Raw genomic sequence first — 12,086 nt, forward strand, 5'->3', positions numbered from 1 at the left:
TTTATATTAATAATGAGATGTATATATAACTTTCTTTATATTAATAATGGAATGTGTAATTTATAATGTGTTTTATATTCGAATTGTTTTATCAAATTAATTATGTTTCATATTTTGTTATAAATATTTTTATAAAGTTTTAATATGTTTTATTTTTCGCTTTATATCCAACAATATTTATTGTTATACTTCTTAAAGTGTTTTATTTTTTTTTTTCAAATTTTCTCTTTTATTTTAATTTTTTGGCCTCACTGAAAAAAAAATTCCTGAGTCAGCCACTGACCATCCCTACTTCTTTGCCCCCCCTCAACATAATTTCTGGCTCCGTCCCTGCTTGAGTACGTGCAGGAGTTTCACATAATGTGGTGGACTAGCATTGGTCTTCCCACCTAATGGACCGCTAAATCACTATGATTTATCCATCCTCTATCCTGTAAGGGGTTAGATCGAGTATAAGGGCCATGGAGTGATGGAGATGAGAAAATTTTACATCGTGAGCAATAAAGTATTGGTGGGCTTGGAGGGTGTGGTTGAGTGGAATGGACTCATCCATCCTTAACCAAAGGTCAAGGGACCGATCCTTGGTGTTCGACGATGGAAATCCGAGATATACCGAAAAAAGATAAAATAAAGAATTGGTGAGAATCTTGAGCTATTAAAAGAGATCAATCAATCTTGGAAAATTGAAAGAATAGAGGGAAATTAAATAGTAACCTAGTTTCCCACTAAAAATAATATTCCCAATAAGAATACCTTAATGTATCAAAAACTCCTCACTCCTCAGATATACATGCAGCCTATAAATAGCCCTCACAAGTCCCCCTCTCCCCATCATTCTTCACACTCACACACACACACAAATATTGCAGTGAGAGAACAAAACACAACCAAGCCAGAGAGAGATGGAAACCTTCCCCATTATTGACTTGCAGAAGCTCAACACTGCAGAAAGGTCTGCAACAATGGAGAAGATCAAAGATGCCTGTGAAAACTGGGGCTTCTTTGAGGTAGTTTTTGTTTTCTTTTCTTTGTCTTCTTCTACATTAAGATTGCCATCTTTTCTTGAAAAAACATCCTAAGAATTCACCATTTTGGGTGCTGTTTTTAGCTGGTGAATCATGGGATCCCTGTGGAGCTGATGGACACAGTGGAGAGGCTGAACAAAGAACACTACAAGAAATTCATGGAGCAGAAGTTTAAGGAAATGGTGGCTGATAAGGGACTCGATGCTGTCCAGACAGAGATTAGTGATGCAGACTGGGAATCCACTTTCTTCCTCAAACATCTCCCGGTCTCAAACATCTCTGAAATCCCCGACCTTGAAGATGATTTCAGGTCTACATAAATGTGCAATCCAATTATCAGTTTAACCTTTTAGTTGAGACAGAGAAACATATACTATATATATAAATATAAATATGCAGTTCAATTATCAACTTAGCATTTTAGTTAAAACCCATAATCAGAACATACAACATATATAAACATAAATGTGCACTGCAACTATCAGTTAAGCACGTCCTCCAATTTCCGGCCTCTTACTGATTCTTGATACATATATAACAACAGGAAAGCGATGAAGGAATTTGCAGTTGGGCTAGAGAATCTTGCAGAAAACATCCTGGATTTGCTCTGCGAGAATCTTGGGTTAGAAAAAGGGTATCTGAAGAAGGCCTTTTATGGTTCACAGGGGCCAAACTTTGGCACCAAGGTGAGCAACTACCCTCCCTGTCCGACGCCGGAGCTCGTCAAGGGTCTCCGGGCACACACCGACGCCGGCGGCCTCATCCTTCTCTTCCAGGACGACAAGATCGGCGGCCTTCAGCTCCTCAAAGACGGCCGCTGGATTGATGTTCCCCCTATGCACCATTCCATTGTCATCAACCTTGGAGACCAGCTCGAGGTACAATATATATATCTATTCTTATACCCCAGAGATAAAAATCCAATCTTTACGCTAAACCCAATCAAGAAAATTTGTTTGTGCAATGAATTATTATACCCCAGAAATAAAAATTCAATCTTTACGCTAAACCCAATCAAGAAAATTGGTTTGTGCAATGAATTCTTATACCCCAGAAAAAAAAATTCAATCTTTACGCTAAACCCAAATAAGAAAATTTGTTTGTGCAATGAATTGAAGGTGATAAGTAATGGGAAGTACAAGAGTGTGATGCACAGAGTGATAGCACAGACTGATGGGAGCAGGATGTCAGTGGCATCATTCTACAATCCTGGGAATGATGCAGTGATCTACCCAGCATCAGAGCTAGTGGAAGAAAATGCAGAAGATAAAAAGTACCCAAAATTTGTGTTTGATGACTACATGAAGCTCTATGCTGGGGTTAAGTTTCAGGAAAAGGAGCCAAGGTTTGAAGCCATGAAGGCCATGGAGAGCAGGGCTGGAAGCTTGGGTCCTATTCCCATTGCTTGAGACTTGAGAGAGGATATGGTGGAAAACTACTGATGATACAGTTTGGGGTTTGGTCTATTAGGATAATCATAGTACTAATAAGGTTAATAAGGTTGTTTCATGGGGGGATTATATATCTTCTTATCTTTAAATATCATTATAGGATGTGTGATTGTGTCTTTATCAGTAATGATGCCACTTTACAAACAGAGATCTAGTTACTACAAATGGTGTTTGTTAGTGTTAAAGATTGTTTAATCTTTATCTTTAAACCTAAAAAGGAATCTGCTTATTAAGACAACATAGCATACTACATGGACTCTCATTTCTTACTCCATTTTTTCTACTCTATACTATGTGGCATATTTTGATTGTCTAATAAAAAGGGTTGAGTCATGATTTTTATCCATTCATTTTTCTTCATCCAATAAAAATCAAACATTTAGTAAGAGTAAAAGTTGAAAGTATAATTTGGAAGTAAATGTAAAATTTTTCTACTAATAATAACAACAACAGCAATAAAAAGAGGAGTGGGCACAGTAAGGAGTTGAGGGTTTGTGAAAATTTAAGACTGGATTAAAGCCAATTATAAAATGGGTGAAATCTTTTGCTCCGGCCCCACTAGTGATCTATGGTTCTGTTGAATAAGTTAATTAAAAGAGATGTTAATCGAGCTAGCTCACTCAAACCATCAATCTGATTTCTTATTGGGTTAAATTTTTTGAACCCTATAACTCGAACTCGCTAATTTTTCAATTTTTTTTCGAGTCAGTCCACAAGCTTCAAACTAAATTGACATCTCTATCAACACCGTTATCCCCTACAAACACTTGGTTCTAGTTTGCAGACTTGTGATTAATTTCTTGCCTCCTGACTTCATATAATCTCCTCAAAACATTCCAAGATTCAAACTTTACTACACACAAGATAAACCAATCTTTTCCACATCTAATAATCTGAAGCTCGTCTCAAGAATTCTGGGAAAATTTACAGAGGGAAAACTAGCAACCTGCAGGTATCAAGATCACAGCTTTAGTGTTGAAAATTTTTAATTGATTGTTATTGTTTTTGTGTCATCTTGGAGCATGAGTTGAAAGTGGGGTCAACTATCAACATTCAACACCATCACATTCTCTATATAATCATACCAATACAGTGCTGATACATCTTCCATTGACCTACCCTGAATATACAAGTGAACAAATGGAGTGTCCCTTTCATGGGCAAATACATGGGACTATGGGAGAATCATTATATTTTGAAAGATAGAATGTGTACGAGGAAGAGGTAGAATAGGACACAAAAGAGATACCCCAATGTTCTTTTTCAATTGCAAATAGCATTGTTTCTCTTTCTTGCATTCTCATTCCTACAATGTGACAAGACCTCATGGCAACATCAATGGAGGCAGTAAAATATATTGAAAATTAGAATTACAAAAAAAGAGAAGAAAAAATGATGATCCCTTTTATTTTTGTGGATAGAAACTGCAAGAACCAAAACTGCCACTTGAAGTGTTTCATGTATGCATCAATTCTTTGAACACGAAAAGAATTGCGTTGGTTGGTTGAAGCCAGAAATGTCAAACAACTCTATGAATCGCAAGTCTGATACCCTAGCCTTTTCAGCGGCGTACCTCTGGTACTCGTCAAAAATTGATGTGAGGCACCATCTCTGTACTTTTCTCAAGCACCCGACAAGGCAACCAGTACGATGCTGCATGACAGAAATGGTAGGGATAATCATATTTGCGCTTTTTATGCGTGGAATGGAAATCGCAGTAACAGAAAGCATACCTTTCCCCTTTTGCAATGAATAAGCAGCGGATGATTCTTTTCATCTACATGGATAACACATGGGAAATTGTAAGGAGGAAAACTATCTAGTGAAGAAGAAAAGGCTATGGAGCCTCGAGATAATTACCGAGGACAATTTTTAGCGCTTCTTTGATCATATCTGCTGGAATGTTTACAAATGGCTCCTGAACATTGAATAGTTAAGGATTATGGCATACACTATGTGACATGCAAAAATGACTAATACCAACTAACAATACAACATCATCTCAAGTAACGGCACTCAGAACTGATCAATTATGTTCTACTGGATTCATTTTACAAAGCCTAAGCCTCTGAAACAAAGGATCAGAGCCATGCATCTTCATCATTGAAAACCACTATTTGCCTTACCAACAATTGGGATACTTGACTACCCGTCTACCCCATAGCATTGAGAATTCTCCACCTCCTTATATCTTTTTAACAAGTGTTCTGGTTTCCATTATGCCCATCAGTTAAGGGTGTGGGGATTACATCATCTTTCCCTCTTACGGCCTTCCAGTAAGCTAAAGTGTCTTAGGTGCGAAACAGTTCAATTAACTAATCAGGTTTTTCAATCGTATGAATGCAAAGTTAAGGATGGACCAACAAACACTTAGGTTATTTAGTCCATAAATACAAAGAAACAACACCTCATATGACATCTGGCACCCCTAAGCATCAAAGAAATTTATGAAATGCAATTTCAAGATATAAGCACGCATGTGTGTGTATAAAATAATCAACAGTAGCTTTCAAGTTCAACAAAGAGAATCCAACTTCATCCTTCAAGCCACTTGCTAGTAGCTAAGAATATACATGATTGAAGGAGAATAAATTAGCTAGGTGGCTAGGGGCCAACTCGTGGCTTCAAATGTCTGTTGGTGAAAAAGGGTTGAAATTTTTTTTGATAAGTTCAGTATATAATGATGACAAAAGAACATCTTTATTCTCATTTGCCAACCACCAGTTGTTATTCTAGACAGGAAATCAGGTCAGATGGAAAACAAAAACTAATCCAGAATAAGCTACAATGACATGCCAACTAAACCGTCTTCTTATCAGTAATAAGAGAGCAAACAAGAAAAGATAAACAACAACTAATAGAAAAGGAAAAACATTGCACATTATAGTTACATGAAAAGAATAGTCCAAATTAAGCGCAGCAAACCGAACAAAGTAGAAAACAAACAGAGACACATTCGAGCTCTCGACTATAAAAAAGCAGTAAGTTAATGGAACTTATAAGACAATTACTTTCTGTTAAACTAAGCTTGAACTCTTGAAGTCAACTTCTACAAGATCATTTATTAGTTATCAGACAAATAAGTTGAACCAGAGTCCCCAAATTAGAACTTTCTAATAATGATTAGTGAACAGTAATTGCATAACAATCAATAAAACATCCTCATTTCCATTGTGCTCCACACGGAAATTCAGATACAAGAGTAAACCTATGTGCCGGGAGAGAGAAGATCGAACCTTGGATCCTTCGATGCCGAACTGGAAAAGCTGAATTCGATTCGCATTGAGAAACTCCACATTCTCTTCAGGATAGGGCTCGGGGCACAAGCATCTAAGCATACAAAAATTAAATTAAATTCATAGCAGCGAAATCATCAAAAGCCACAAGTAACAACAAAAACGACAAACGACCAACATGATTGAGCGGAGGCCTAGGGTTTGCAGGAACGCGAAGTTAGCAGCATCGGGGAAGCCAGAGCGGAACACGCCGTAATCAACCATAGCAAAATTCAGCGGCGGCACGAACACTCCCTCATCGTCGGCGCCTCCCGGCGAGGCCTCCGCCGCCGCCGCCGCCGCGGCGGAGTCGGAGATCGCGTGACACATCGGCGCCTCACAATTCTCCAGCCTCATCATCGCCTTGGCGCCAAACAATGCACCATTGAGCGGTTGCTGCGTGTGTATATGCATTGAAATGATGCGACTGTAGTGGGTATATACATATAGTATCTGTATTGTGTGTGTATATATATCTATATCCGCGCGTGAGATGGGGTTAAATTGGGGGCGGGGGGGTTTGATTCTTGGAATCTCGGGGGATGATTCTGCCGGCAAAAAGAGAAAGAGGCGGCTGGCTAAAATGCGCCGGGGGTTTTGTGGGGCTTCTTTCTTTCTTTTGCTTTCATGACTGAAAAGTGGAATGCCCAACAAAAAGCAGAGTTGGGGAATCCATCTTCTGCGCCCGTGGGTGGTGAGGTCAATTTCGGGATTTCCATTTTTTTTTTCGTGGTCAATATTTTTAGACGAGAAAGGAAACTATCTAAAAATATGCATATTAGATAAATATTGGATAAACTTCATTCTTATATATAATAATAATATAGAGTATTGGGTAAATATTATTCATATATCATATATAATAAATTTCATTTTAATGCCAAGCACTTTCTACTCAGATAATATGTAGTGACTCTCTTATATGGGAGGTCATGAGATCAAGCTTTAGTAAAGGCGATGTTGACTCATAAAAATAGATGAATAGATATTACAATGTAATATGATCAGTAGTTTAAAAAATAAAAATTCTTCCTCTTGTACAGTACAAAAGAGACAATATATATTGATAAATTATAATTTTTCCTATCCACTTATGAACATATTTTTGCGGTCAATTTTGATCCAATTTTACTTTTGCACGCTGATGTTAACACAACCTTCCATTATTCCCGTGAATTACTTTGTCATTCCTAACCCCACCGGGCCATCCCCCACCCAAAGCTTTTTTTTTTTTTTTTTTTTGGGTGTATTAGAATATGACTATAAAAAGATTTACTACAAATCTTATCAAATGCAAACGTGAAATGTTGCACTGTAATTACTTAATTCGAGAGGAGTATATTAAATCAATTAATAGTAACAATGTAACATGTTATGTATAGATCAATCATTATTTTTTTTCAAACAAAAAAAAAAAAAGTTAATCAATTAATAGAAGGTGGAAAAAATTATATTGAAACGTTTTAAATCAGTAACAAATTAAAAGTTCTTTTTCAACATTTTCAACAAAATACCACTGATAACGAACATTAGACTTCTTGATACTTACAAAATAACAAGTGTATAATTTTTTTTTTAAACAAAACAAAGTGGCAGTTATCTCCGATGTCAAACAATCATGGTTATTAATGGACAGTTACGATTGTTTACATAAACAAATAGGGTCTAAATTTGAACCGTGGGAATTCATATTTGGATCTTCGTTTTAGAGGCTGACGAATATGAAAATTGTCTTGTTTGTTTTCTTTGACAATCAATGATTGTTTAAAAATAATAATAAATTATACGCTTGGATCTATATAAACATTAGAAAATTATGTGTTAGCGATACCATCAATTACTTGTTAAATAGGGTTAAACTCAATTACATTTTAAAAGAAAATCAGTTTTAGGGAGTTTCAATGAAATTTTCTTTTTAAGAGGTTTATTTGACGCTTTTTTATTTTTTACTTTTTGAGTACTTCTGATTCTGTTACAATGAAGTATACGTTCTTAACTACTTTCTCAATTTACTGAAGTGCAAGTATCTATTCTTAACTACTTTCTCAACTTACTGAAACACAAATAGTCCATACCGCCCCACTAAGGCTTGAATCCATGACCTCCCATTTAGGATAGCTACTTCGTGCCACTAGATCACAAGGTCATTGACTTTAATTTGACGCTTTTTTTCTAGTTACATTGAATCAACTACAACTATTAATGACTTTTTTCTTGTACTATATAAAGTGATATTTTATCAAACTATAAAATTGATTAGTTTATAATCAATGTAAAATATAATAACAAGTATTATAAGTTATATCACATCCTATATTTCTTTTTTTTTTTTTTTTTTACATAAATAGTATTGCACCCTATTATTAGGACTCTATGTATATGAGTCTGTTTAGAACTTCTTATCCTTGTCACACTGTGACTCTCTACTTCTTATCATTGTCACACTGTGACTCTCTATTCTATATATTCACATCATCTGATCTCATTGTAATCAAGTTCAGAAAATATAATACAATCAGTTCTCATCTGGTATCAGTTAGCTAGGGTTTTGTGATTCATAAAATTAAGAAGATGCAGCGATGCGATGGCAACCTTAATTACCGTGGAGGTCAGCAACGTGGCTTCGATGATCCGTGTCAAATCTGTAAAGGTTTCGGCCACACAGGAGTCAATTGTTTTTGGCGCTATGATGATCCGTGTCAAATTTGTAAACGTTTTGGTCACACGGGAGCCAATTGTTTTTGGCGCTATGATGATCCGTGTCAAATTTGTAAACGTTTTGGTCACACGGGAGCCAATTGTTTTTGGCGCTATAATGATCCGTGTCAAATCTGCAAAAGTTTCGGTCACACGGGAGTCAACTGTTTTCGGCGATATTCAAGGGCTCCGGGTTCTCAGGCTAATTTGGTGTTTCAGAATGGTTTAGTTGCTAAAACCTCGTCAAATTCTCATACTTGGGTTCCGGACACTGGAGCCACAAATCATGCAACTCCGAACGTCGCTGCTCTTTCTACATCGGAGAAGTACACTGGTAATGACACTTTACGTGTCGGTGACGGTATGGGTTTATCTATTAGTCATGTTGGCCATGCCTCTTTTAATACCCCTTCTAGATCATTTACATTGTCTGATATACTTCACGTTCCGCGTTTGTCTAATTCTTTATTATCTGTTCAGAAGTTTGCATCCGATAATAAAGTCTTTTTTGAGTTTCACCCCTCATTTTTTGTTGTAAAAGATATCAATACCAAGGAAATACTTCTTCGGGGCAATAGTTCGGGGGGACTATACACACTTTCATTACCTAGTTCGTCTCCGTCAGCGTTTATTTCCGCTCGTGCCTCGGCTTCCACTTGGCACAATCGTCTAGGTCATCCGCATAACCGTGTTCTTAGCCATATACTTCGTTCTTGTTTGGTTAGTGGGTCTCGTGATAATATTCGTTGTCATAATTCTTTATGCAATGCGTGTCAATTAGGCAAATCTGCCCGTTTTCCCCTCCCCCGTGTTGCTTCCTCTAGTTCTCAAGTCCTAGATCTTATTTACACAGACATTTGGGGTCCTGCGCCCACTTTATCTACTTCTGGCTTCCGTTATTTTGTGATCTTTGTGGATGACTATTCCCGTTATACATGGTTCTTTCCTATGAAATTAAAGTCTGATCTTTATGTCATCTTTGATAAATTTCGTACTCTTGTTGAACGGTCCTTTAATTGCAAAATAAAGGCCATTCAGTCTGATTTAGGTGCTGAGTACAAAAAGTTGCATTCTTTGTTTGTTCAATTAGGAATTCAACATAGACAATCCTGTGCCTATACACATGAACAGAATGGTCGTGTTGAACGAAAACATCGTCACATTGTTGAAACTGGTCTGGCTCTTCTAGCTCATGCCTCTGTTCCTTTGAAATTTTGGGATTTTGCCTTTGAGACTGCTGTCTATTTAATTAACAGAATGCCATCTTCTGTATTAAATAACTCCAGTCCTCATCTCCTGTTACATAAATTCCCTCCTTCCTATCTTTTTCTTCGTGTCTTTGGGTGTTTATGCTACCCTCATCTTCGACCATATAATCGTCATAAGATGTCATACAGGTCTTCTCCATGTGTCTTCCTAGGTTATCCTGAGTCCTTTAGGGGGTACAGATGCATGTACTTACATACTAATAAGATTTACACATGCAGGCATGTCAGATTTGATGAAGAAGTTTTCCCCTTTGCTACTAAAACTTCTTTGCAGGATCTATCTACTCCGTTTTCTGGACCTTGGGCGGAATCTGTTCTCAGTCACAGCACACCTATTCCTGCCGTGTCCAATGATGAGCTGCCAGAACCGCCGCTACCTGCTTCATTCGAACCAGCCGTGGTTCCTGGACAGGCTGCCTCGTCGGGTGATCCTGTGGAGCCTGTTGCTCGCCGGCGAAGCCGTCCACGTGGGCGGTCCATCAGGCCCAATGTCCGTACTCACTCTATGGCCACTCGCAGCAACACAGATGCTCCTGTTTTTGCTCTAGCAGCTCAAGTGCATTCCACGGAACCCACATGTTACTCTCAAGCTGTCAAATATCCTGAGTGGTGTGAAGCCATGGACCAAGAATTCAATGCTCTCCTGCATAACCACACATGGTCTCTAGTTCCACCCACTGCAGGTATGAATATTATTGGCTGTAAATGGGTGTTTCGTACGAAGAGAAAGGCTGATGGTGCTATTGAAAGGCATAAAGCCAGGCTGGTTGCGAAAGGTTTTAATCAGGTTCCAGGTCAGGACTTCTTCGACACTTTTAGTCCAGTGGTAAAGCCTACGATTGTAAGACTCCTTCTATCTCTAGCTTTATCATCTGGGTGGTCTATCAAACAGCTAGATGTTCATAATGCTTTTCTGAATGGTAATCTGGCTGAAACAGTTTATATGAAGCAACCCCCTGGTTATATTGATGCTAACTTCCCGAATCATGTTTGTTTGTTAAAAAGATCTCTGTATGGGTTAAAACAAGCTCCCAGAGCTTGGTTTAATCGACTACATACGTTCTTACTATCGGTTGGCTTTCAAGCATCCAAGACAGATGTCTCTCTGTTCTATTACTCTAAAGACTCTGCTTTGGTTTATCTATTGGTGTACGTGGATGACATTCTTGTAATGGGAAGTGATCAAGGTATTATGTCTCAGCTCTTGTCCAAACTGTCTGCTACATTCAAAATTAGAGATCTTGGTGAACCAAATTTTTTTCTGGGTATTGAAACAGTTAAGAGTGACAATGGGATTATTTTATCTCAACAACGGTATATGAATGATATTTTAAAACGGGCTGGAATGTCTGAATGCAAACCCCTTTCTACACCTATCTCTGTCTCGAAAACTGTCCCCTTCAATTCAGATCTATATGATGATCCCACACAGTACAGGAGTCTAGCTGGAGCACTGCAATATCTCACTGTCACACGACCTGACCTATCCTTTGCAGTTAATCAGTTATGCCAGCATATGCATGCCCCCACCATATCACACTGGGAGCAGCTCAAACGGGTACTCAGGTATGTTAAGGGAACAGTTGATCATGGTTTACGCATACGACGGTGCTCATCTAGAGACATTCATGCTTTCTCTGATTCTGATTGGGCTGGTTGTCCTGACGATCGAAAATCCACGAGTGGTTTTGCTGTTTTCTTGGGGAGTAATCTTATATCATGGGTTTGCAAGAAACAGAGAACTGTTGCCAGGTCATCCACTGAGGCTGAATACAAAGCTCTTGCAGATGTTTGTGCTGAGGTTCTATGGATTATGTCATTATTGCGTGAGATACAGATTCCGGGTATTTCCATTCCAAAATTATGGTGTGATAATCTAGGAGCTACATATATGAGTGCCAATCCAATCTTTCATGCGCGCACCAAGCATGTGGAGATTGATTATCATTTTGTTCGTGATCGAGTAGCTTCGGGCGATATCCAAGTCAACTCCATCTCCACAAAGGATCAACTTGCTGATATCTTCACCAAAGCTCTGCCTGGACCTAGATTTTCTTCCTTAAGGGACAAGCTACAGGTTACTAGTATACACTGTGCTTGAGGGGGAGTATTAGGACTCTATGTATATGAGTCTGTTTAGAACTTCTTATCCTTGTCACACTGTGACTCTCTACTTCTTATCATTGTCACACTGTGACTCTCTATTCTATATATTCACATCATCTGATCTCATTGTAATCAAGTTCAGAAAATATAATACAATCAGTTCTCATCCCTATTAATTTGGTCATTGAAGAAACTTTTCTAAATCAATACTATGTTGTCAATTTGTCATGTTATTATAAGTTTGACTCTCAAACTTAAGAGTCA

General features: G+C 38.0%; 2 protein-coding genes across 2 annotated transcripts; one reads left to right on the top strand and one right to left on the bottom strand.

The window, feature by feature from the left end:
- Positions 1–819: 819 nt before the first annotated feature.
- On the top strand, positions 820–2,641 carry LOC109164607 (1-aminocyclopropane-1-carboxylate oxidase-like). The gene is made up of 4 exons (XM_019313126.1): positions 820–1,007; positions 1,109–1,335; positions 1,570–1,903; positions 2,144–2,641. The coding sequence occupies exons 1-4, from the start codon at positions 903–905 to the stop codon at positions 2,432–2,434; spliced, it is 957 nt and encodes a 318-aa protein (XP_019168671.1). The 5' UTR covers positions 820–902; the 3' UTR covers positions 2,435–2,641.
- A 911-nt stretch (positions 2,642–3,552) lies between these two features.
- Positions 3,553–6,429, bottom strand: LOC109164547 (probable tyrosine-protein phosphatase At1g05000). Its single transcript, XM_019313038.1, has 5 exons — positions 5,891–6,429; positions 5,713–5,806; positions 4,337–4,394; positions 4,210–4,253; positions 3,553–4,129 (listed from the first exon to the last, which is right to left on the bottom strand). Exons 1-5 carry the CDS (start codon positions 6,163–6,165, stop codon positions 3,944–3,946), a joined length of 657 nt encoding a protein of 218 aa, XP_019168583.1. The 5' UTR covers positions 6,166–6,429; the 3' UTR covers positions 3,553–3,943.
- Between the last annotated feature and the right edge of the window lie 5,657 nt (positions 6,430–12,086).

The sequence above is a fragment of the Ipomoea nil genome, unplaced genomic scaffold (genome assembly GCF_001879475.1).
Source record: "Ipomoea nil cultivar Tokyo-kokei standard unplaced genomic scaffold, Asagao_1.1 scaffold3069, whole genome shotgun sequence".
NCBI lineage: Eukaryota > Viridiplantae > Streptophyta > Magnoliopsida > Solanales > Convolvulaceae > Ipomoea > Ipomoea nil.

Bases quoted from the DNA above. Each gene is read 5' to 3' on its own strand.
- LOC109164607 (XM_019313126.1), top strand. From the start codon at position 903: ATGGAAACCTTCCCCATTATTGACTTGCAGAAGCTCAACACTGCAGAA. The intron at 1,008-1,108 runs GTAGTTTTTGTT...TGCTGTTTTTAG, and splicing joins AAAACTGGGGCTTCTTTGAG to CTGGTGAATCATGGGATCCC. The intron at 1,904-2,143 runs GTACAATATATA...AATGAATTGAAG, and splicing joins ACCTTGGAGACCAGCTCGAG to GTGATAAGTAATGGGAAGTA.
- LOC109164547 (XM_019313038.1), bottom strand. From the start codon at position 6,165: ATGCATATACACACGCAGCAACCGCTCAATGGTGCATTGTTTGGCGCC. The intron at 5,807-5,890 runs GTTGGTCGTTTG...TTGTATGCTTAG, and splicing joins CTAGGCCTCCGCTCAATCAT to ATGCTTGTGCCCCGAGCCCT. The intron at 4,130-4,209 runs GTATGCTTTCTG...TCTGTCATGCAG, and splicing joins TTCATTGCAAAAGGGGAAAG to CATCGTACTGGTTGCCTTGT.